This window comes from Nyctereutes procyonoides, unplaced genomic scaffold, assembly GCF_905146905.1.
Source record: "Nyctereutes procyonoides isolate TBG_1078 unplaced genomic scaffold, NYPRO_anot_genome, whole genome shotgun sequence".
Taxonomy (NCBI): Eukaryota; Metazoa; Chordata; class Mammalia; order Carnivora; family Canidae; genus Nyctereutes; species Nyctereutes procyonoides.
This window is the reverse complement of record NW_026575142.1, coordinates 2302206-2328375: the sequence shown is the minus strand read 5'-3', so window position 1 is coordinate 2328375 and position 26170 is coordinate 2302206. Positions and strand designations below refer to the sequence as shown.

General features: G+C 44.0%; 1 protein-coding gene across 2 annotated transcripts in view; it reads left to right on the top strand.

Moving 5' to 3' along the window:
- The window catches only part of ITGAV (integrin subunit alpha V), an 88370-nt gene that overhangs the window by 22264 nt on the left and 39936 nt on the right, over positions 1 to 26170 (top strand). For both annotated transcript variants that reach the window (XM_055307863.1, XM_055307862.1), the window contains exons 3-12: positions 8317 to 8408; positions 9965 to 10079; positions 15564 to 15625; positions 17778 to 17823; positions 20534 to 20659; positions 21240 to 21284; positions 22656 to 22699; positions 22797 to 22853; positions 25075 to 25127; positions 25512 to 25714. In XM_055307863.1, coding sequence (XP_055163838.1) covers positions 8317 to 8408; positions 9965 to 10079; positions 15564 to 15625; positions 17778 to 17823; positions 20534 to 20659; positions 21240 to 21284; positions 22656 to 22699; positions 22797 to 22853; positions 25075 to 25127; positions 25512 to 25714 — 843 coding nt within the window. The remainder of the gene's footprint in view (positions 1 to 8316; positions 8409 to 9964; positions 10080 to 15563; positions 15626 to 17777; positions 17824 to 20533; positions 20660 to 21239; positions 21285 to 22655; positions 22700 to 22796; positions 22854 to 25074; positions 25128 to 25511; positions 25715 to 26170) is intronic.

The window sequence follows — 26170 nt, the reverse complement described above, 5'->3', positions numbered from 1 at the left end:
AAAACAGCTTTCTTGAGACATAATTTGCCATAAAATTCACCTGTGTGCAACTTTTAAGTGTGTAATTCAGTGAATTTTACCATAATAAGTATGGTTTTACAGGTACTATAATGTAATTCCAGAGCATTTCCCTCACCTTAAAAAGAAAATCCTCTTGTTCATGGTCAGTCACTCTCCCATTTGTCTGCCTAACCCTCAACAACCACAAATCCATTCTCTGCGTCTCTGTGCTCCCCTTCTCTGGATATCGCGCAGAAATAGAATTGCACACCGTGTCGCCCTCTGCGTCTGGCAGTTCGCTGCGCTGTACGTGTGCCCGTGCTCCGTTCCTCTCGTCCAGCAGCATCCCTTGAGCCCTTGTTTATCCCTTCGCCGGTACACGTACTTTTGGCTGGTTTCTAGTTTTGGGTCATTGTATATAACGTTGCTGTGAGCATTCATGGGCACGTCTTTGTCTAGACGTATGTTCTCGTGTCTCTTGGAGGGATACCTAGGAGGGGAGTCGCTCTGTGTTTAGCTTCTTAAGGAGCTGCAAGACCGTCTTGAAACCTGGCCGCACCATTTACATTCCTACCAGCAAGTAACGTTGAGGATTCCAGTTCTTCACACCCTAGCGGACATGCGTTATTTTATCTTCTTTTATCCTAGTGTGTGATTCTTCATCGTGGTTTCGATTTGTGTAGACGTCGTGGCCGGTGATGTTGAGCATCTTTGCATGTACTTACTGGCCACCTGTGTATCCCCAGAATGAGATCTATTCAAATTTTCTGCCTGGTTTTTATTGGGTGTCTTCATTCTTGAGTCGGTGTGTGTGTGTGTGTGTGTGTGTGTGTGTGTGTGTGTGTGTGTTCATTGTGGATACAGATCTCTTACTGAATATGAGCTTTGCAAATATTTTCTCCCATGCTGTGGGTTTTCTTTTCACTTTTCTTTATGATGCTTTTTGAAGCTCAAAAGTTTTAAATTTTGATTAAGTCCAGTTTATCAATCTTTTATCTTGGGCTTTGGTTTCATGAATCTTGTCTAATCTAGAGTTGAAGGTTTACTGCTATTTTCTTACAAGCATTTTTATAGTTTTGTAGCTCTTACATTTAAGTCTGTGATCTTTTTTATCTTGTATGGTTTGAGATAGGGTTCCTCATTGGTCTTTTTGCCCGTGTAACGATATCCAATTGTCCCAGCACCATTTGTTGAAAAGCACTATTTCTTTCCCGTTGGATTTTCTTGGCACCTTTTCCAAAACTCAATTGGCTGTGAACGTAATTGTGCCATTGACGTTGAAATGTACCCTAAGTATTACTGAAACATGCTGATTTTAAGTAACCATTGACTGTAATACTCAGATTTCAAAGATGTTAACAGCATCTTAATACTTGCAGCTCCGAATCAGTGAAATGCGTCATTTCACAATAGCATTAGGTTACAAATACTAGCACTTTGACCGCGTCTTCATTGTTTTCGCTCAAGTGTAGGATTTTATAACATTCGTGACTCTCTGAAAATATCTTATATAATTATTTGCTTATTATTTCTCTCTCTTCAAAGCCAGGGACCCTATCTGCCTCATTTACTGCAATATGCTCCCTGCATTTAGACATGGGAGGTACCCAACTGAATGATCGAAGAAATCTCTTCCTCTGGACTATTAATTTTCACGTAAATAAATAAGCGCTATTGGGAGATTTTTCTTTGAGGCAAATTCGTTGTATGAAGTGTGACTGAGCACAAGTTATGTTTCACGTAAAAAGCTGCTTACAGACGCTCCTGAATGGTCTTGCTTTATTAAAGGATGACCCTGGAGTTGGTTTTGTTTTGTTTTGTTTTGTTTCTTTTAAAGATTTTATTTATTTATTTCTGAGAATACACAGAGAGGAGAGAGAGAAGCAGAGACACAGGTAGAGGGAGAAGCAGGCGCCATGCAAGGAGCCTGACATGGGACTCGATCCCGGGTCTCCAGGATCAGGCCCTGGGCCGAAGGCGGTGCTAAACCGCTTGAGCCACCCGGGCCGCCCTGTTTTGTTTTGTTTTTATCGAGGTACAGTTGACATACGACGTTTGCGTCAGATGCACAACATAACGATTTGGTATTTGTTTATGTCGCGCAATGATCGCAATAGGATTAGTTGGCATCTGTCACTATACGTGGTTCCAGAACTTTTTTTTCTTGTTATGAGAACTTTGAAGAGCCACCATCTTAGCAGCTTGAATGTACACTGAAGTCCAGTATCATGAACTGTAGCCACCCTGATGCCGTAGGTCACACCGTTTAAGTCGTCACTTACTTGAACAAGGGGTAAGCGCTCTGCGGACCTCACGTCTTTATCCACAGCATCATATAATCATGAATAGGAACCAAGTGAGTAAAAACACAGGTATCCTCCAAATAGAGGTTTCCTACCTTGGTTTTCTCGTGTTTCGGCATTCTTCATGACTTTGGCTTTTCCAAAAAAGATAACATAGCCTTGCTGCTCCAAAGGCTATGAAAAGAAGAAACAAAAATATTAGCTTTAGGGTAATAAGGTAACTTGTCTTAAAAAAAAAATAATCTCCCGTAGAGCAAGTTGAATATTTGACGGTGTCTTTGGAAATGCTCCGAGGAAATGAGAAGAAACGAGAAGAGTGGCTGTTCGTCGGGGGCAGAGTCTAAAGCTGTGGCACTTTGCTCCGTTCCGTAGGCTTCGGGCCTGAAGTCTTCAGTCGTGGGAGGGTGATGGCATGTCACTGGCAGCTTACAAATTAAAAGCAAAGGCAAAAAAAAAAAAATGACATTAAATTTTCGACCCTCCAGTGACTTACTTGCTAACCAACATCAACTTTCTCTAGCAACATTTTCCTCTAGGAATTTGTCAAAGTGACAGTACAGAGTTTTATGTTCCTTTATGGGACGCGGGGCAGTTTCTTCTCGGTTTTTACAATTGTGAGACCCTTTGATTCACGTGGAAGATGAGAGCGAGTCTTCCAGAGTGTTTTACGGAACGATGGGTAGAAACCTTTGTGATGTGATGAGCACGGGGTGTTAAGCTACATGTAGACGAATTGAACTTAAATTAAAAAGGAAAAGAAGTCTTTGTTGTTGGGGTGCCTGGGTGGCTCAGTGGGTTAGGCATCTGGCTCTTGGTTCCGGCTCAAGTCATGACGTCGGGGCCCTGGGATCAAGCCCTGTGTCAGGCTCCATGCTCAGCCGGGACTCAGCTTCAGGACTCTTCATCCCTCTGCCCCTCTGCAGCCTTTAAAATAAACAAATCTTTAAAAAAAGAAAAAAAAGAAAATGAAATTGTTGCTCCTTCTTGACTGTTGCCTGAGGAGGCCTTTCTCTGGGCTACAATTCTTGCCATTGCCTGGGTCTAATTCTCAAGGTTGGGGGCACGGCGTGAGCAGCCTGTGGGTTCCCCCATCGCTTGAGACGGCGACTGCGGGGCCATGACCCCACATACTCACAGCACGCAGGCCCCAGCATGGCGGCCAGGGTCAGCCAGGGCACGAATGAGCGTCTTCTCACTTTGTTCCGAGAGCACGCTTTCCTTCTTTCTCCCCACCCACCCCGCTGCTCGCCCTTCCTCTGAGTGAAACTTCTGCTTGAATCAAGTACTTTTCTAAGGCTTAGTCACTGGGAAAAAAGTTCTGGTTGGTAAAGGAAAACTTCCTGTTGAGGAAACTTCTTGAAAATTCGGTAATCTGAGGTTGTGACCTTGTGGAAACTGAAGGCGTTCTAAGCAATGGGCAGTAGGTGTTTCCTTGAAGACTCTTGCCTCAGTTGTGGATGCCGGTGTGTGGCAATGCCTTGTAGGCCCAATAGAGTTTACTTTTTTGTTTGGTGACGTAATTGAAAACACATTTAATCACGTGCTACTTAAGACATGACTGTGTTTTGGGGGGGGGGGCATGTCAAAGTTTTTGTAAAGCTCCAGGTTTTTCAAATGTACTTGCTTTAATCCAGAAGAACCACACAGCTTGATGTTTTTTTCACATTTGACTGGTCGTCCTTCCTTCTTATTAAAAACTATCGGAAGTCGCTTGCCACGTGGAAGCAACTGTGGATTTTTGCACTCTGCAATACTTGACGGTGAAAATAAAATAAAAAAAATTGTGAAATTTGTAATTTGTTTCCATGACATTTTCTAGCTTAGGCTGAGCCTGTTATCCTCAAAGGCAGGTGTCCTAATCACCATGGCAGCGAATGTTCTTGATGCCTGCTGAAAGCAGGAACTAGAACATGGTAGTGACGGAGACGCAGATGCCACCTGACAGCGCAGAGCAGTGTCCTGTTGCCAACACATGCGGATTTAGAGAAAAGTCTATTTCTTCAAAAAAAAAAAAAAAAAGGTCATGGAGATAGTTTTTCAGTGGAGACCTGGATAATACTACAGAAAAGAGGAAACCCCGTCTTCCACCTTCCAGGAATAGAATTAAAGAAAAATTGCTTCGCATAGAGAGCAATTCAAAGACTCCACAAAACGCAGTCTTGGCGAAGTTTAGCAGCAAAACTCTTGACGACCACGCTCCTCGTGACCCATCTCTCTAGTCATGGCCAACAACTCAGGCTTCTAAAAAAATTCAAGCATATCTGCTCTTGCATTTCTTGCCTCAGGATGTTCCCCTTGACCTAGAAAGCTTCCCTTTCTTTTCCTCTGCCCCCCACTTCCCAGACCATTTCACACATTTCTCTGCCATGGGTCTGCCACGGTTCCTTGTTGGGTATTTCCTTCAGGGTCAAACTCCGGTTTCGTCTTGCGTTAGGGTCGTGAATGGACAACTGCGACTTAAGGGTTTGAATCAAGAATGGAAGGAATGAGGTTTCCCGGGCCAGAAGGACATGGTTACAAAGGGCTGCAGGTGGGAGTGGGTTTCAGGAACTTGTTTCAGGAACTGGTGGTTGAGGGTCAGGAAAGTCTTACGTATAAAAGTAAGTATAAAAAAATAAAAAATAAAAATAAAAGTAAGTATATCTTGAGACCTTGAAAAAAAATTTCATCCATTAGGATGATATTACACATTACATACCATTTTCTGGAGGGTTTATTGGGTTAATCTAGCGGTTATTCCATGTCTCTGACCCCAACAATAGTGCCATGCTGTGCTGCTTATGTATATTGGAAGAGAGAGGATAGAAGACTTGGAGGGAATGTGTAGGTCTCTTAAATCAAAATAGAAATATTCCTAAATCTGAACCTGAGGGAGATAAAATCGGTTAAATAAGCCGCTGTATGGCTACATCGTGATGTTCTACACAATGGCTACGATGCATTAGGTCAAACTTTATTTGATGTATTGTTAAGGGGGAAATGGTTTGTACATTTATGTATAGTCACAATTTTAATGTTTCATAAATATTTATAAAATATATATCTATATAGAATATATCTATTCTACAAATAAAAGGATACGCACGTATTCATGAGACAAGTCTTTAGGATCGACTCCAAAATGTTAGCAGACATCATTTCTTTGTGAGGGATTGTAGAATTTAGATTCATCCTCACGTGCGGCTTTATTATATGTTTTATGTCTTAGCTTGTTTTGTGATGTTTTATCATCAAAGTAAATACCATAAAGAGTTCAAATAACGAGAAATAGAAGATACCCTGTGGGGGCCTTGTGCCACATAGAGTGTGTAACTTGTCAATCGCTATACATTTTTTTTTAGACATTTGTAAACTTACAGAAAATTTGGAACTGTAATACGATGAACATTATACCCTTTACTTAGATTCAGCCAGTGTTGCAGGTGTGGTACCCCGTTACCCCCAAGTACCAGAGCAGGTACCTCCCAAGAACCAGGCTCTTCCCTTACATCACCCCGACACTATTATCACGGTCGAGAAGCATGTCATTATGACAACATTATTGGTGACCATAGGGTCTAGATTTAAATGTTAAATGTCCACAATTATCCTAACAAAGTCCTTTATAACTTTTGGAAGAATTTTAGACACAAGATTCAAAAATCGTATCTTGCATCGGGTTCCTGTGTCTCCTTCTCTTTTAACCTTGAGTCTTCCCTACTGTGTTGTCTTTCTCGACATTGCCATTCTTGCAGAATCTGTATCAGGTCTTGTAGGGCAGGAATAATTGGCAAGAATATAGTGACTTTTTGATTCTGTGCCATTTTGTTTGCCACATGGTCAGTTTTAGAGCTTAGGAGGAAATATATGGAGGCTTAATTTGAACCTTTCTGATGCGGAACAGCCAAATATTTCCCCTAATAGAGAAGAGCTTCGGTTCTGCTTGGACATCTTCAGAGTTGCTGAAAAGGCTTCTTTTTAAATGAAAGCAGAAGCAGGAAGCAGGGGTTCGAGTGTGGCAGTTTTTGATTACATGCAGTATTAGCTCGTACACTCGGTTCCCGGGGCTGAGATTACCTGGGTTTATCTGTGGGTGTCGGGGACGGCGAGTGGGAGCGAGTCCTCCGGGGCACCAGCTGCTTCATGGTCCTACTGTATTCAACGTAAGGAGCAGAGGCCTTCGCTTCCTTCGTAGGAAGGAATAGGTTGGAAACCCTGTCGCACAGTGGGAGCCTAAGTCGCTTGCAGTGAAATACAAAGATTCTATTCAGTCCCTTGCAACCATGAAGTTTTATGGTTTAAATCATTGAAGAGTTATCATTTGAACCCAGTCGGCCCAGAAGCTACGCTGCTTTGCTGGTCGGGCCCCTCTGGAAAAAGCAGAGTGTGTTAGGCTGTGCGAGGCCCTAGTGGGTAATGCTCTGTTTACAAACAAAACCCCAAATCTCACTTAGAGAAAAAAGAAAATGGCCATTTCTTGCTCATTGTCGTTAAATGTGGGTCGTTCTGCTGTTTCTGTAGACTCAAAGCTTGGGCTGAGCTGCTTGATTCATGCGATTCCCCATCTGTTCGGCCTCACGGATGGGGGGAAATAATCACACGGAGGATTCACGTCTACTTTTTTTTTGTTTTATTTTTTAACGAGTAGGTTATTTTAGAGTCCATATGTGAGGGATAGAATGAAGTATTTGTGTCTGACTTCTTTCACTTAATAGAATATTTTCTAGATCCATCAGTGTCCTCTCCGCTGGCAGGATTTTCTTCTTTTCGGGTCTAAATACTCTTCTGTTGGATGTATCACCGCATTTCCTGTTCACCTGTCAGCAGATATTTCGGTTGCTCTCTTGGCCGTTATGAGGAGCGCTGCAGGGAGATGGGAATACAGATGCCCCTCGGAGGATAGTGACTTCCTTCCCCTTGGATGTAGGTTTATAGGGGATGATCATTATAAATAGGTTGAGAGGAACGGACTAGACTTTAAAAATAATTAGTGTATTTCTCTCAAAAAATAGTCTCTCTTTCCCCAAATGCTTTATGGTTATGTTTCCATAATTTTTTCCTTGACCAATTTAATAGCTTTCAATGGAAAGGATTCCTTCCTTCCTTCCTTCCTTCCTTCCTTCCTTCCTTCCTTCCTTCCTTCCTTCTTTTTGTTCTCTTCCCTTTTTTCTTAATTTTTTCTTTTTCTTCTTTCTTTCCCTTCCTTCCCTTCCTTTTCTTCCTTTCCTTCTCTCTCTTCTTTCTTCCTTCCTCTTTTTTCTTTTCTTTTCTTTTTTCTTCTCTTTTCTTTTTTCTCCTTTCTTTTTTCTCTTCTCTTCTCTTCTCTTCTCTTCTCTTCTCTTCTCTTCTCTTCTTCTTTTCTTTTCTTTTCTTTTCTTTTCTTTTCTTTTCTTTTCTTTTCTTTTCTTTTCTTTTCTTTTCTTTTCTTTTCTTTTCTTTTCTTTTCTTTTCTTCCTTTCCAGTACTTTACCTGAGTGGCTGGCATATTGGGAATGATTTTCTTAATGATATAAACTGAAAACAAATATTTGCACGTACTGCGCTAAATCTGATTCTTTCTCCCTCCGGCTAGATTCCAACTCCTGTTTTATGTCGTTCACCCTGTGTTGGTGTGTTTTATTGTGGTCTCTTACTACTGGTGTTTTATGAAGGCAGTGGCCTTTTGTTTTCATAAATATCTTTATATCCTGGAACTTCTGGGAGTACAGTAGGTAATTATAAGTATTTGTTTGATAGTTAACGATCTTTACAGTTTAGCAGTTGGGAAACTTAGTACTTTTTCACATCTGCATTATTATAGTTAACAGGGCTTCACAACAACCCTGAGACACTTCTCGTCATCCTGTGTGGTTTTTTTTGTTTGTTTTTGTTGGTTGAAAGTTCCTGACATTTATAAAGTACACGAGGTAAACAGCTAATGTGGTATTTGATTAATTAACAGCACGCTGTTTTTAGACCTTGGCTGGATTGTAATAAACTCTGTTATATGTAGAATATATATTTTGTTTCTCACCCCTCACAATATTTTTCTTAGGCAATAGAGATTATGCCAAGGATGATCCATTGGAGTTCAAGTCTCACCAGTGGTTTGGAGCATCTGTGAGATCAAAACAGGATAAGATCTTGGTAAGTCTTCTGCATATTTCCTCTCGTAGGTGAGTTGAGGCGCTTTATGTGGCACCGGGAGATGCTGTGTTGGAGAGCCGGCCGCGAGGCACCTCCCGTACCCCGTGGGTGGGCCTGGGCCCGCGGTGCCCCCCGTCGGGCAGGGAGTCTGGGCCCAGGGACCGCGGTTGTTGCGGGGATCCGGCCCTCTGGTCTGGCCCATCCTGTCCCCCGCGAGCCCGCCTGGGAGCCCATGTAGGGGAGTTGCCAGCCGGGCGACTGCAGTGGTCTCCCCGTCCCCCACTCCTACCCCGACAGCGACCCGTGTCTGTGGGGGGCCGGCCTGAAGCGAGCATCCCGTACCCTGGGGTGTCCCTCTGCCTTGGGGACAGCCCTGCTGCCGCCGGCTCCTTGGTGTCACGGTGAGTGGGCCGCTGGCCTGGTCCCCTTGGCCCCCTGTCACCCCGCCCCACGTGCTCTAGCGACGGGTCCTTCCTCCCCCTGTGACCGGCCACTGCAGTCGGCACCTCCGCATCCCTGGCCCCTCTGCCTCCGCCGTGCTCGGGGTCACTTGGTCAGCTCCTTGTCACCCTGACTGTGGCTCTGATTTCATGTCCTTGGGGGCCCTTCCCTGTCCGCTGCTGTCGTCTGATGATCTGACAGGGCCGTCCGGGAAGAATCTGTGGGGGAGCTGGAATTTCAGAGGAGCTTCCACTCCGACTGGAAGTGGAGGACGAGGTTGAGAGTGGGGGTCACGGGAGGCGGGAGGTGGGGGCACGAACCTGCAGAAGAGCAAGGGACCCTCGTGCCTGGAGCACCCAGCAGCTGCGGACAAGTGGACATCATCCTCTCCTTCCACTTTTTTCAGGGAAAATGTAAAATAACCTCCCGTTGATGTCTGCGGGGTTTGTGTCCATGTGTTTTTTTTTTTTTTTTCAAAAAAAGCCTGACAGAAAATGCACTGAACTGTTTTGCAGCAAATTAAATTGTCACATTTTGCTAAATTACTGTGTCACTAAAATATGCCTCCCTCTGCTACTTATACCTGGTGTTGAAATCTAGAACTCTGAAAACAAAAAGGTCATCAACTTACCTAGAAAGTAGATAAAAACAAGCCCTGCCAAGTCTTTTAGTAGTAAATTATATGCTTAATAGTAAATATGAATCTGTTTATATTTAAATACACATTTATGATATGCTTAATAATAAATGATGGATCATAGTAGCCTGTGTCCTATACGCAGGAGAATGTTACTTTGTTAAAAGGCCGATTCTATCTCTCACGGTCGCAACATCAAGAAGAGTGAAAATAATTTTCACAATAATTTTCAGAATTAGTGGAACGTGTGAGACCTTTGCCATGTGAAATAATTTTGCTATTTTTGAAGGAAAAAAGGATGTGAGAAAAGTACTCTTTATCTGTATCCACTGTCGTGATGGGGAATTCTTGGTATTAGATCGGTTTAGTCTTTATTCATGCTCACAACATGTTTTTGGATTCTGGAGTCGTATAGATGGTCCGAAATGCTGCGTTTCGCGGGGATTTTCACGCTGTGGCCCGCCCCCTCTGGTTGCAGGCCTGTGCCCCGCTGTACCACTGGAGGACTGAAATGAAACAGGAGAGAGAGCCCGTGGGAACCTGCTTTCTTCAGGACGGAGCGAAGACTGTGGAGTATGCTCCGTGCAGATCAAGTATGTGCAGGGAGTTGTGCCAGCTTTTAAAAGACGGTTGGAGAGTCTAGTTTGTTCAGAATTGTGTGTGTGTGTGTGTGTGTGTGTGTGTGTGTGTGTAGGCACGCCTGTGTGTCAGTCAGAAGATGCTCAAGGGAGCATCTCTCACATAAATGTGGGAACTTCCTAAAACAGAAGCTTCTGACGCAGTAGGTCCGTGTCAGGCCTGGGTACCTGCGTTTTTTAGGAAACTCTACAAGGCGATTTAACGGATACCAGAGCGTAAGAACCAGAGCTTTGTATTAATATTGATGCTAAATGTAAAAGGAGAAAAAATGTGTCTTAAAGAGCCAGAGTTTACCTAAGAAGGTGAAACATTGAGCTGAGGACTCTGAGTCAGAATGTTCCTCCTTTAATTTTTTTGAAATAAAAAAAAAAAAAATTTTTTTTTTTTTTAAATTTTAAAGATACTCTTAAGTAACGTCTATACCCAGCCTGAGGCTTGAACTCATAACCCCAAGATCAGGAGTCGCATGCTCTACCGACCGAGCCAGCCAGCTTCTCCTGAATTTTCCTTCTTTTAGATCAGAGTTTCCCTGTGAGTCTGTTACAAGCTCACCCTTCTTCTGATGGTCCAGAGGCTCACTCGGTTGACTTCATATTATCTGAAATTTCAGATGAAATTCATATTGTGGCCAAAGCTGATTTTCAGCCCTTACAGTTTGGGTGATGCTTTTCCAAAGGCGATTCCAGTCTGTTTTGCTTTGTGTTTTGAAGATTTTATTTATTTGAGAGACAGAGAGGGACAGAGAGAGTGGGAGCAGCAGGGGAATTGACAGGGAGTCGGATGCGGGGCTCGATCCCAGGACCCTGAGATCCCGGAGCCTAAAGCAGACTCGTAGCCGACAGAGCCACCCGGGTGCCCTGGGAGACACCAGTGCTTTTACCCTCCTTTGTGGTTAAATGGCCACCACTTGAGATTCTCTTTATACAAGAAACCTCGCTTATTGAAACGTGTTGTGGTATTTATATCTAAAGCACCTTTCAGGGGCAGCCCGAGTGGCTCAGTGGTTGAGCATCTGCCTTCAGCCCAGGGCGTGACCCCGGGGTCCTGGGGTCGAGTCCCACATCGGGTCCCTGCAGGGAGCCTGCTTCTCCCTCTGCCTCTCTGCGTCTCTCATGAATAAAAAAATACAATTATAAAAATAAAAGAATAAAGCATTTTTCAGACTATTACTTTTTTTTTAAGATTTTATTTATTTGAGAGCGAGAGGGGGTGGGGGGCAGAGGGAGAAGCTGACACCCTGCTGACACGGGGCTTGACCGTGGGACCCTGAGATCACAGCCTGAGCTGAAGGCAGGTGCTCCCCCGCTGAGCCCCCAGCGCCCCTGGGGCGGTTGCTTTTCATCTTCCTTTGCTCGCCAGTTAGCTTGGGGGAGGGAGCTAGTAGCAGAAGTGGAGCGTGGGGGACCTTTGCCGCTGGGGTCTCCTCTGCGCCGGGCGACTTAGGACACCAGACCGGAGGAAGTGTTCGGTCTTCCAGACTCTCAGTGGTTGAGCCCCCAGGAAATCCCGAATGGTTTCCCTGACCCTTACTTCTGAAGCCACCAGCTTGGCGCTGTGCGCCGTGCGAGGGAGGGGCGGCGTCCACGGGTGGGTCAGGCCACCTGGCGCTGCCCTGGGTGGCCGGGGGTGCGTGCGGGAGGGTGGAGGCGGGAGCTGGCTCCCCAGGGCCGCCGCCACCGACGCCTGTGGGACGGACAGCGGAGCCCGAGGGGTTTCTTCCCTCTCAGAGCAGTGAGCGTCGAAGGAGGATTTGAACCCAGGCCTCCCTCCTCGCAGGGCCTTGCGCCTCGGTCGCCTCGGTGTTCCCCACGGCTTCTCTGTCAGCCACACAAATCCGAGTCTGGGCGGGCCCGGAGGTGTAGGGGCCCTTGGGGACCTCGCGCAGCACGCGGGCCACCACCGGGCACCCTCCGGCAGGCTGCGGGGCACTTGTGTCCAGTTTGTCGCGTCCGGGCCGGCCCACCTGTCGCGGGCTGCTCGTGTGCTTGCTTAGGCACAGAAGCCCTACGGTCCCTTCAGATCTGGTCTTCTGGGGTACGTGGCCTCTGATCAGGTGCCGCTGGTGCTGCTTCTTGTAACTGAGGTCTCAGTAGAACGCAGCCCCCCGGCCCCCCCCCCGTGTGTCGACAGGTTGCTTCTTCCGGGAGGCTGAGTGGTCGCCACCGGGACCACGGCCCCGAGGCCTAAAGTATTGACCGTCTGGTCCTTGATGGAAACCGTGCGCTGACCCCTGATCAGGTCCAGACCCTCAAGCCTCAGAAGAAGCCGAGGACTTGGCAGCAGGAACCGACGCGGACGCCCTTCTCCGTCTGGCGTCACGGCCCTTGATCGAGGGACGGGCTCCTCGCTCGGCCTTTGCCCGAAGGCCAGGGCGGCGTGGCCGGGGCAGGACGTGCCAGCCGGCGTGGGCCCCGTGTCGCCCGCCCGGGCTCTGCTCCGCTGTTGGTGACACGCTGACTTGCATGAAAGCAGCCGAGGCCCGGGGGGCGTGCGCTGTGTCCCTGGCCGCCAGCGACGCATCGTGCACGGGGTGCGGGCTCCGAAGCGCTGCTCATTCGGTCCCTCGGCTCGTGGGCTCGTGGCGGTTCGTGGGATCCGTTGCTTAGTTGCTTTTGCTCTCGGCGTGACCCGTGGGGCCACCCTGGGCCTGAACCCTCGCCGTCGGTTACATTTGCTTTTGGCGTTTTCATAACCCTCTGCCACCTGATGGCTTTCCACAGGGGCAGGTGTCCTGTTCTTTTTTTTTTTTTTTTCAAGATTTCATTTATTCATGAGACACGGGCAGAGGAAGAAGCAGGCTCCCGGCGGGGAGCCCGATGCGGGATGCGCTCCCCGGACCCTGGGGTCACGCCCTGGGCCGAAGGCGGACGCTAACCGCTGGGCCTCCAGGGATCCCCCGGGTGTCCTGTTCTAGAAGTGCCGGAGCCGCACATCCTAGAGCTCACGCACTCCCAGGTCCGTGCTCAGGCTGAGTCCTTTGCTCCACCTACCTCCTGACTGGCCTTATTCACACTGAGATCCTTCTCAGTTGTGCAAGCTCGTTGCCTTCCCTTTCCCCTTGACCGCTGCTCAGACGTTAAGGTGCGGCGTCCATGTGCCTGCGCGGTGGGCGGTGTGGACACGCGGCTCAGATCCGCGCTCTCCTCTTCACTAGTTGGTTGGCTCGTTGCTTAATTCCTCTGAGCCTTAGCTCCTTACCTGTAACTTGTGAATACCAGTAGTGTCTTTGGTAGGATCGCGTCTAAGATTTAAAAAGATAGAGCAGCCCCAGCGGCGCACCTCCTGCATGCAGCCTGGGGTGTGACCCCGGGGTCCCGGGATCCAGTCCCATGTAGGGCTCCCTGCATGGAGCCTGCTTCTCCCTCTGCCTCTGTCTCTGCCTCTCTCTGTGTCTCTGTGAATAAATAAATAAAATCTTAAAAAAAAAAAGATTTAAAAAGATAACCAACGTTTCCGTGCAGGACGCGGCTCACGGAGGAGGGGGGGCTTGGTGGTTCGCCCGTGGCTGTAATCGGCAACATTACTAATAACGCTGTCACTTGGCCAGTGGGAGGAATGGTATTCATCTGTAGCAATAAAAACCAAAGCCTTCCCCAAAATAGCTTGTCGTTAGCGTACAATTCTTGACGTCGGCATAAACGTAAAGTTTAATTCGGCTTACTACATGCCTGTTGAGAGAATTTTACAGGACGATCGTGTTTTCTGGCTGGACATTTTGGGAAACCTGATAAAGCAGATAGAGTATGATGATCGAAAAAGGGATGTCTTTATAAATAGCCTGAAAGAGTTCCCCTGAATGCAACTGGAATGCAGGAAAAAACCAGCTGACTTGAGGTCAGAGCAGATTTGCTCAGTATGATGCACGAGGCACTGGAAACCCCAGCCCACATTTTCCCATTCCCTCTTGGTCAAGGAGAATTTACATTGGGTTAGCAATACACTCTTGAGGCTGTTTTCTAAAATTCTAAATTTAGTTATTAAGTGTGTCATCTTGGGGCAGTTCCCAGGTTTTTAAAATATGTTCCAAAAAAAAATTTTTTTTTTCGGAATTTTTGATGGGAGTATTTGACAAAAAATTTTTTGGAAGTTGTCCTTTCAGTTGTACTGAAAATAGGTATTTTTGGTTGCTGTGTGTAGGTGGCCGGTTCAGTAATACTGCAGCATAATTATTTACATATTGTAACATTGGCTACAAGAATTCCTTGGTAACTGAAGAGGAGCGTTTCATTGTTCCTTGTTACCCTGGAGATAAATCAAGGGAGAGTCTTCAGGTTCATCCTTAACCTGTGTTCTAGGTCCAGGATCACTCATGATTAGAGTTAATTTAAGTTAATTGGCTAGTTGTCCAGAAATTGTCCCCTTTTGTGAGAACTACAAAATAAGAGGGGACTACAAGAGAGTCTGAGTCTGTGATCATTTGGAAAATAATTGAAAGTGTCCTGTTTGGAGATGTTCGTGTTCATTAGACTGCGTGCGGTTCTAAATATATCATGAAGATGGTTTCATATTTTGCTCTGTGCTAAACATCAAGTCAGGGTTTTTAGCTCTCTCCCCAGATTTTGAAGTATGTTTTTAATAGACGTTTTGTTGTTGTTGGCTACAGAATGTATGTGTAGTAAATATGTATTAGGAATATATGTTTCTCTTTACTAGTATTCGTAATAAATTCGTGAAGACCGTAGGCTGGCAACTGTGTGGTAATAATAGCAATTTGATACTGGAATTTTTTTTTAAGATTTTGTTTATTTATTCGTGAGAGAGAGAGGCAGAGACACACACAGGCAGAGGGAGAAGCAGCCTCCCTGCAGGGAGCCTGATGTGGGACTCAGTCCCGGGTTTCCAGGATCATATCCTGGACCGAAGGCAGACACTTAACTGCTGAGCCACTGAGGCATCCCTGATAATGGAATTTTTGACTTGTAGATCACAACCCATCTTCGTTTTATAAAATCAGGATAGTGGCTCGTAACCAGTCATTTTTTAAAAATGGAGCGAAATAAAATGGAAAGTATCAGAATATACCATACACGGTAATAGTGATACTGTTTTGTGACATTTTATCTTACTTATATATCTGTGATATACACACATATACTATGTATGTGTTGGGTTGTATGGATTATGATAATAATCTTGCCTGTGGGTTGTGGTTAAAAATAAGTTTTGAATCTACTGTTTCAGGTGATGTTTCTGTTTCCTGGTGACCATCCCAGGAACTTTGATCTCTCTTGCCATATCTGAGAAAATGGTGCTGATAAAAATGCATACTCATTTTTTTTAGAATATGGTAATAGCTCATTAAGTGCCTGAGTGAATGAACATTCCCAATTCGTAGTACGTTGCCTTATGATTATAGTGATACAGATTTTTCTCATGTTTTGTTTTATGTTATTTGTTTATGTTTGGGTTTGTGTATATTTCCAATCTTTTTATTTTAGAAAATATTGATGCTGATGGACAGGGATTTTGTCAAGGAGGATTCAGCATTGATTTTACCAAAGTAAGTTCTCATTTAAGACTGAATGAGATTCAGATCTACCTCATTATCTAAACCATTGTTAAAAGTTAATTGCTTCTCTGTAACTATTACCTGTTTTATGAAAACAGCTAATAAAAATGACCCATGCATTTTGATATTCTTTGCCTTGTATTCTCTCCCTAGCAGGTGTTGCTTAGACATCACAAAGACATCAGAATGGGAAGGGAGGACAGTGGACAGTCTCCTCAGTAGATGTAGATAGCCATTATGACTTAAGTAAAATTTCCAGCTAGATAGATTTATACAGCATTAAAATTTTCTCTTTTTGACTAAAAGTGATTTTCAATGGGAGCTTTGTTACAAAATCTTAGTTCAGTTACATAAAAGCTGAGAAACATGCATGTTGCCACCTGTATGTGCCTACAGGCACCAAGTAAAGCTGAAGCAACTTAATTATTGTAAAAAATCTCAAAAAAAAAAAAAAAGAAAAAAACCTCATATCTACAGCTCTGTGTAGTTTTAACAGAGCTAATATGCCCTCCAGAGTGGATAGTTTTTAATCTGTTTTTCTAAAATAACAATTCGGTGTTTTCAAAGGAGAATTTTCTAAAGTACTTTTCTTTGTATTATTTTTGTGTGTGTGTATGCATTTTTTTGGATAGCATCTGTGAACATTTTGAATTCAAATTGAGAATATTAATTACTCCTAGAGAAATCTTATATATATTGATTAAAAGTGAAGCTTCCTTAGAAAGCTTAATATGACTTTCTTAGAAAATGCCTTAAATTTATTAAAACAATAGAATCTGTATAATTATGTGATTCAAAAAATCAGTAAAGCCTTTTCTTTTTTTTTATTTTTATTTTTTAATTTTTTTATTAACGATAGTCATACAGAGAGAGAGAGAGAGAGAGAGAGAGGCAGAGACACAGGCAGAGGGAGAAGCAGGCTCCATGCACCGGGAACCTGACGTGGGATTCGATCCCGGGTCTCCAGGATCGCGCCCTGGGCCAAAGGCAGGCGCCAAACCGCTGCGCCACCCAGGGATCCCAGTAAAGCCTTTTCTTTTTAAAAATTTGTATTTTATCTTTATTTTACTAAAAAACTTTTTCTAGGACTATGGTTCTCGTTAACTTTCTTTCCTACGTCATTGATTTAAATCACTCAGTTTGAAATTGATAATTCAGAATTTACTCATAATTTCTCATAATTCAGACCTTGAGGCAAAATTGGTAAAGTATATTAATAAATATTGGGCTTTAAACTTTCATGTCATATTTTCAAATAGGTGTTGTGTTAAATAAGTTTTTTGTCCCTATGCCTGTGCACTGTAGCCCCAGAAATACTCTCATACGATGAATACTCATTGCTAAGTTAACTGTTTACTTTCTTCAACTCATTTCTGAAAAAAAAAAAAAGCTCTCCCTTTAAAGCAGACAGCTTACAAGTGTCTTTTACATGATCAGGGAAGGACATCGTTGAAAGCTGGAAAAGGCTATCTGTATGTTTGAAGGGGGAAAACTTTTTTTTTTTTCTATCCAGCAGGAAGAAATTTCCAAAATGTGCTCAAACACTAAATACAGTTACCTCGAATTAGTTTGTCACAGATACAAGAAGTGCTAGTCAAGTGTAATTTGTGCATCTAACTTACCCTGAAATTTCATTTTACCCACTAATTTCATTTGTTTAGATCTGCAAGACACTAAAAAAATAATTTTTCATTAGCCAAATAATTTTTAATGATTATTAGAAAGTTAATTTTTAATGATTATTAGAAAGGAAAGTTGCCTATGTAGTCACAAATGGAATACACAAAATCAATGGTTTTTTGTCTTCATTGTGCCTCAAAAATATTTCGCAGTAATGCTTCATAACAAGCATGCGCAGCAGCCTCATCTGTAGAATCAATGTGTGTATTTTCATATATTACATGCATTATAACTTTTTTAATTTGTGTTGTGGGTTTTTTTTTTTGCCTTTTAGAAAAGGATGCAATGAAAATTTACTGAAAATAAGTTAGAGTTTGTGAGATTTAAGACTTCGATGTACATATATGTGTGTGTGTGTATAGCTTTCATGTGTATTGAATGTTAGCTGTCTGTGTATTGCATTGCTTTCAGTTTCTAAATCACCTGTTTTTAAATACGTATCTTTTTGTTTGATTTAATCTAGGCTGACAGAGTACTTCTTGGTGGTCCTGGTAGTTTTTATTGGCAAGGTAGGTTAATAGAGTTTTTAAATCACTCAGTAATGATTGTATTTCATGCTCACTTAGCTTCTGTGCCTATGAGATTTTTCAAACTATTGTAAAGAAATACATCAAAAAATACAATTTCGATGTATAATCACTGTCTGTTACACAGTTTTCTTTTTTAAAAAGGACTGTAGTCTCCTATATGTAATATGTATAGAAAATAAAATAGGTGGCGTGTTGAAATACATCTAATATATATTCCTAGTAGAAAAATAATGCTTTTAAAGTAAATTATAAAGTAAATGTATAAAGTAATTGAAGACGATTTATTTTTATGTAAGCATTCGGAAGTGACAGGAATACCACAAATTGTGGTATTCTGAAAGCTCGGGGTTTTAAAGTTTTTCAAATTTACACATTAGAATAGCTAAATGGTTATTTTCTTGTTAATCACTGCCATCAAGAATGATTTCTTTGTGTTTGGGGAGTTTTAAAAACAGAGGATACATTCAGAAGAATGTAGTTAAACTGGCATCAATCTAAAAATAAAACCTGTTCCTGGGTCATCCTGGGAGGCCCAACAAAATAACCATTTGTACAAATGCGTAACATCATTATTTGCGGACAGTTGGAAACAGGAGAATCAATGTGCTAACTTGCTCTATGTATGCTTCATTTATCACTTGGTAGACACATTTTCTTTAGTCGGTATATTCACCTGTTAGATTCCTGCTAAAAATGTGCTGTTTACAAGGTCAGAACTTTTGCTCCTTGTTATTCTGATATTTAAGCATTACCAGTATCTGGAGGAGCTGGAAAAACCTATGACCCTGTTGATGTGCAAGTACTTTCTAATTCCGAATTTTACTTCTGAATTCTACACTATGCTTTCCCTTACTTGCTTTTTTGTAGGAAAACCCGTGCTTGCTTTTTCTTCGTAGAAAGGGAAACTAAATAAAGAAAGAGATTTATGGGAGAAAAATAGTAAAGAAAATAAGAAGGGATGAGAAATGGGAATAAATGGAAATGTGAAAGGGATGACAAAGGGGAGAGAGTAAAGAAAAGGGAAAACTAAGGGAAAGGTGGATCAGCATAGTAACCGAAACAAGAATTTGAATTTCTACAAATAATATACATCTATTGGAAAATGGAATGATCTAGGAAAAGTGTGTTGGGTTTCACAGTTTTAAAATGAAAGCAAAAATAGTGGTTCTAATTGCATCCAGGATTAAAATAGAAGATATTAATATTTTCTAGTAAGATAGAAAACACGGATTTTTTTTTTCCTTTGGTGCTAGTTATGTCATTCAGTGGGGGGGTGGGAGATGTCTGCTGAGAATGCCTGGGAGCCCGAGGTGGATTCTGTGACCTCAGTCAGGACCACTCGGTACCTCTGCCTTTTTCAGAGACACAGCTGTGGACATGTTTAGAGGACTAGTTCCTCCTCTTCCTCTTTTTTTTTTTTTTTTAGATTTTATTTATTTATTTGTGAGAGAGAAAAGAGAGAGAGTGAGATCACAAGTAGGGGGAGCAGCAGAGGGAGAGGGAGAAGCACTCTCCGTGCTGAGTGGGAGCTCAAGACGGGTTCGATCCAGGACCCCGGGGATCATGACCCGACCCGAAGGCAGACGCTTGATGGACTGAGCCACCCAGGCGCCCCTAGATCACTAGTTCTTTTAACACCTGGAGTATTACACAGTGTCTGTTCATTTCTCTTTAAAAATTAGGACAGATGCAGACAATCGATACTGTGTTGATTGGAATTTTCCTATAAATAGTCTAGGGTATGTAACTGAAAGACTCACTGGTTGGGCAGAGAATATTTTGTTCTAATAATATTAAAATCAGCAGATTTTTACCCTAAATGAGTAAGTATGTCAGAGTGAATCTTTTCCATAGATCTCAGAGTTATCTCTGTACAAATAGTTAAAAGTTATGTTTTATTCAAAAGAGATGACGGGATTTTCCCATGTTCTTTGATTCAAGAAATATTTCTTGGATTCCTGCTGCATGTTAGGTACTGTTTAGGCCCAGGGGATGAAGCAGTGGCCCCAGCAGAACGTGTTCCTACCCTGTGGACTCAACCTTTGTGACTGGACCATTGGGACAGACTGAGAAACATTAGCTATGAGCTTCTCTCTGAAACGGCAGAAATGAAGAGATTATTTTCTTCATGTAGGGAGGTGATGTTTGATAAATTAGCCAGCCTTTCTCGGGGTAGGAAACACAATCTGATTTTTGTGTACTGCTCAGGATTTCTTGTCTACCTGATAACTTTAAGGTTGTGGGGAAAAAAAAAAAAAGAATTAAACTCACCCATTCAGGCCTTTCCATAAAGGTATCCAAATGATTTGTGGTGGAAAAGAATTAGTAAAGGTAAAAAATATTTAGTTATTTCAGTAGGTTTTTCAAATTCTAATGGATTTATTTGGGAAACAGCTCTTGATTTTATTACTCCAGTTATTTAGCATCAATTTCTTTTGTGCATTAAGACAGATCTTGCATTTATAAAACTTTTGTCTCGTAGCTGTGACTAATTGTAAGAACTAGCTTGAAGAGAAGTATTTGTGACTACAAAAATATTAAATTTCAGATTTACTATTATGGAGAGTTGTTTAAGGCTAATAATTACAAACACTAATCTCTAGTGCTATCCTTATGTGTGTGTGCAGGTGCCGTCTATCCTCTGCATCATAAATTCCCATTACAAAGTGATTTTATATATATTTTTTAGGTCAGCTCATTTCAGATCAAGTGGCAGAAATCGTATCTAAATACGACCCCAAAGTTTACAGCATCAAGTATAATAACCAGTTAGCAACTCGGACGGCTCAAGCTATTTTTGATGACAGTTATTTGGGTGAGTTAAACCAAAATATGGATTCATTTTATGGAGTTGCAGTGTTACTTGTCCTGTATTTGTATATGCTACTTTGAGCAGGAAAATAATTGATGTTGAAAGAGATTAAAAACAATTTTTTTTGAATCTAAAGAATAGGCACATAATTTCAGGTTATTATTGGGTACTTAGGTTACATTTCAGTGGTTGAAATTTAAGAGTGGTTATTTATACAACGACTAATAATAACTTTTAAAATTAATTAATTTTTAAGTCTTTAATTTTTTTTTGAAAGAGTGCATGAGAAAGGTGGGGCGGGGTGAGGCAGAGGGTGGGAGAGACACACATTTTGCGCGTGTGTATCATGTGCTGTACTCTTACAATGAAGCAAGCTGGAGGAAAGAAAATGTCAAGAAACCATCAAGAACATGCATTTACAGTGCGATACTGTATTTATTGAAAAACACCCGCCGTGCAGTTCGGACCCCCGTTCAAGAGTCCGTTCTACCTGCAAGTACGCTCGAGGGAAGCCTGCTCGGCAGGTGCGCGCCAGGGGACTGACTGTGCCCTGATGGCGGTTCCCGTTTTGTTCCCCCTTTAGGTTATTCCGTGGCTGTCGGAGATTTTAACGGCGATGGCGTAGATGGTATGATGCGCGTAAATTGTATTTAATTCTTCTTCTTCTTCTTCTTCTTCTTCTTCTTCTTCTTCTTCTTCTTCTTCTTCTTCTTCTTCTTCTTCTTTCTTCTTCTTTCTTCTTCTTCTTCTTCTTCTTCTTCTTTCTTCTTCTTTCTTCTTCTTTCTTCTTCTTCTTCTTCTTCTTCTTCTTTCTTCTTTCTTCTTTCTTCTTTCTTCTTTCTTCTTCCTTTCCAAGAGTTTTTTCCATTTTTTTAGAGACAGAGTGAGAGGTAGCCTCAGGGGGCCCCCGCCGGGAGGAGAGGGAGGAGCAGGGCCCGGGGGGGGGGGGCTTGCTGCCGGCCCCGGGGTGGCGAGCTGGGCCCTGGCAGCCGCTTGGCCGGAGTCCCCGGTGCCCCCCTGTGTGATCGTCCTGAAAAGATACAGCCTAACAGTTTGAGACAGGTGACACTGCAAAGCCCGAGCAGGTACGGGGTCTGGACCGGTGGCGTGGAGCGTGGCCGGGATGGGACGAGGGGTCGGCGCGGCCCTGGCTGGGGCCCTGCGTCTTCCCGTCCGCCCCCCTCCAGCCCATGATGTTTTAGTTTTTCTTCAGTTTCTTCTTGCTCTGGTGGAGCGGGTCCTGTCGGAGGGCGGAGGGCTCGTAGGCACCGCCTGTGACTTCTGGGCCCTCGCCCTGCGATTTTCTCCGTCCTCTGCTCGCTCCCCCTGCCTTCCGAGCTCAGTCTAGGAACCAGACACTCCCCTGATCTTGACCCCATTCCTGTGTCCCTGCCGCCTCCGCCCCATCTCACTGTGTATTATTTTTCATCACTGTAGATAAAACTTAGTTTTGTTCTGGGGTCCCTTGATCCTGACCGTTCTCTTTTTAATAAGATGACAAATGCCTGAGGGCGCACGTGCATTTATCTGAAGGTTCTCAAGAATCTTTCTCTATTTTGTGAACATTTGATATTTTTGGTTCAAAACAAAATGTTCTGGCCCTTTATTCTGGAGTACCATTTTCAAAGATTTTTTTTTTTTACCTTCGTTTTCTGCTGAAATAACAAAACAGGACCTAACGCTCCTCCCGTAAATCCATTTCTTCCTGCAGTTCTCAATACTTGGTCTTGAATATGAGTCATTATGGGGATCCCTGGGTGGTGCAGCGGCTTAGCGCCTGCCTTTGGCCCAGGACACAGTCCTGGAGACCCGGGATCGAGTCCCACGTCGGGCTCCTGGCATGGAGCCTGCTTCTCCCTCTGCCTGTGTCTCTGCCTCTCTCTCTCTCTATTATATAATAAATAAATAAATAAATAAATAAATAAATAAATAAATAAATAAAAAATCTATCTTAAAAAACAAAAAGAAAGAAAATGAGTCATTATGTTTTTCCTTTCAGACTTTGTTTCAGGCGTTCCGAGAGCGGCGAGGACTTTGGGAATGGTAGGAAAATTAAAAGGAATCTTTAAAAAAAAAAAAAATTCTGGGTTATCTTCTGTTTTATGACCGTATTTCATATGCTTTTGTTTTTCCTCCACAGGTTTATATTTATGATGGGAAAAACATGTCCTCCTTGCACAACTTCACCGGTGACCAGGTATGCTCTTAGACTGCTTTGTTCGTTTGGTATTGTAGCATCTGCATTCCTAACATCGTAGACTTACAGATGATGTAATGGTTTGCATTGACTGTGAGATGGATATATTGGTTTGATAGTCACTGTGGTGAATATAAAGCAGGCTTCAGAGGGTTCACCTCCCGCCAAAGTCCTCTGTGTAAGGAAGGGCTTCTGTAATTGCACGTTTTTCGCACTCATTTTTCGTTGCACATGGCTCGTTTCTTAAGGAAATACAGAAATTGCAGACACACACGCCATACATGCCAAAGCACAGAAACTTCTTCTATCTTTGCTGATGACACTGAACTCCCCGTAAAGGCGTCCTCCGTGCCTTGTAGTCCTATCAGATGCAAAACGGAGCGTGGCGCCGATGCCTACGATACGGGTGTCGTGAGCGCACTTCGCACGAGGACGTGAACGTGTTCTTCAGGTGGGAGGTAGTGCTCTCAGGTACCAGACATTCTCTGCAGGTGCAGGCATTTCACGGCCTTTCCTACTCTTTGCATCAGAGAATTTAGGGACGACAAAGGGGAAGTTAGGCGGCCCGGGAAAAAGAAGCATCTCGTGGTTTGCGGGCCGGGGACTCGAGCCCACGTCCTGCTCAGGAGATGCTGTGCATGGCTTTGCAGGAGGATCGGCAGGCTCACGGCATAGACTCCCCAAGCGTAAGAGTCGGGGCAGGTGTGTGGCATGGAGTGGCCTGCAGCCGACAGGTGGTCAGAGTGGCGGCAGAGTGGCTGCAGGGGGTGCGCATCTCATGCAGCCTGTCCTGGGGGACGCCCAGTGTGTCCCTGGATCTTGTCGCACACAGTGCATGCTGCTGTCTTTCTTCCTCCTCCACTGCCATTTGTTTGGGGGTCAGGGGGGCCGGGCGGTCTTTGCTTGAGGACAGACCTAGGCTCTGGGTTCGCGGTCCTACTGCATAATACAAGGTACGTGCCACCGTGAATGTGGTGGGTCACTCATAAAGAATAGGGACAGAGGTGGCTTCCTTATGGGGTCGTAGCAACGACCACAGGAAGGCACTTCCGTCCTGGTGCCCAGGATAAAACTTGTCTCCATAAATGCCTGGCTTCTCTCTGCATGTTGGGGCAGAGGGCCTGCGAGACCAGGCCCGAAGGCTGTGCTTGCACGGCGGACGCCTGCTCGGACCCGGCCCTGGCACGCAGGGGCCCCTCTCGCTGTCTTCCCTCACGCTCATTCACCCCAAACCAGATGGCGCAGGCCTCCCCGTAACTCTCTCCTGGCGGCTCCACTGATCGCATTGTGGAAGCTTTGCAGACGTTCCCCTTTCTGGTGTGTTGACCCATTCCTTACCTCGGTCCATCCTTAAACTGTCCCCTCTCTCAGTTTCGCTTCTGCATGCTCATTTTTCGTTGCACGTGGCTCGTTTTTTAAGGAAATACAGAAATTGCAGACACACACGCCATACACGCCACCTGTAGAACTTTCCTTTTCACGCTCATTTCCAGCCAGACTGCTCAGTCCGGGGCGGTCCCGCGTCTTGGAGGAAAAGGCCGTCTCTCTCCTTCCACGTAATCCTGTAATACGTCCAGAAACATTTGTCCTGTGTATGATCCAAAAGCAACGCCCCTGGGCAACCAACCAGCTGAGATGTGAGACAAGAACAGAGTCATTCCGAGGTCTTTCTAAGCAGTGACTTCTTGAGAGTAGCAGCGTGTTCACTTAGGGAGGGCCAGTGAGGACCTATTAACAATCGTCCCGTTATCTTCGGGAGAGCCAGCTATCACCTGATAATGATTATCGTCTGTTATCTTCACTGCATAGACCCCCACTGATGGCTTCTTGGGCTCGTGGAAAACTTCTTTCTGTGACTCTGTCCTTCTGGTGGTGTGTCTGCGTCTGGCGCGTGCTGGGCGGTGGAGAGGAAGGGAGGTGATAGGTTAGGCCTGGGAAGGAGTATTGATCACACTTGGGCCCGAGTGGGATGCGAGCGAGACACTGACCTGATATGCAGGGACGTATTTTGCCCGTAAATCCAGGAAAATACAAAAGCATCATCATCGGATTGTGTTGGGAGAAGAAACCTAAGAGAAGAAATCAAGATTGAAACACTCTGTACAGAGAGAGAGAAGAAAAAAAAAAAGACCCTTTCTGTGTGATGAATACACCATGAATATTAACTGTCCACACTAGTTGAATGAAAAGTAAATATTTCATTTTCTTCTTTTTTATCCAGATGGCTGCATATTTTGGATTTTCTGTTGCTGCCACTGATATTAATGGGGATGAGTAAGTCCAAAACAATGTTTCCGGGAACGGTTTATAAATGCGTTGCTAAAACTAAACAGTCTTTCTTTTGTTTCTTTGTCCCCTTCCTGCTGATCTTTCTATTCAAAGAAACCATTTGAACCAACCTTATCATGAATACGAGAAAACCTCTGCGTTGTTCATGATTCCAGTAGCTTTTAAGCGATAAGAAGGGATAAGGTCATGTTTGTGAACCACTCGTGGTTTCTTAAAGGAGTTGGAGGAAGTTTTCAATCAGAAATGACTTTATGCTTCAATCTGATTACGAGAGAGAGAGAGAGAGAGAGACTGAGTTTCCATAAGAAAAGTCATTGCTCATAGATGGAACGTGATCTTGCCGTAGTGACGAGCATCCCGTTCTTGTAGTTACGCAGATGTGTTCATCGGAGCGCCTCTCTTCATGGATCGTGGTTCTGACGGCAAACTCCAAGAGGTGGGGCAGGTTTCCGTGTCTCTGCAGAGAGCTTCGGGAGACTTCCAGACGACCAAGCTGAACGGGTTTGAGGTCTTTGCCAGGTTCGGCAGTGCCATTGCCCCTCTGGGCGACCTGGACCAGGATGGCTTCAATGGTAAGATCCAGGTTCGACAGCAGTGGGTTCCTGATTTCGTGTCCACCCTCCTCGATCCACCCTCCTCGACGGGAGGAAGCATTTGATTGGCAGCGACACACCAGGTCAAACGACAGTTGCTCTTTTTCCTTACAAGTCAGAACAAGTTTTTTTTTTTTTTAATTTTTATTTTTTAAAGTCAGAACAAATTTAAAAAGGAAAAGGGATTCTGATGAATCGTTATTCATATAGCCTCAACTTAAGAGTCTTGCAGTGGTTAATTTCTACAGGGAAATCTGCTTTCCCAGGGAGCCGGGGTCAGGTGGGGATTTTTCTCTCCATCCTGTGTAGCAGCAGCACCCTCTACTGTCCCATTTGGATGCAAATGTAAAAAAATGCACCCAGGCACCCCGTGGAGGCCATGTGACCCTAATTGCATCCCTTACAGGTACGATTTGCTGATTTGTTGATTTGTCG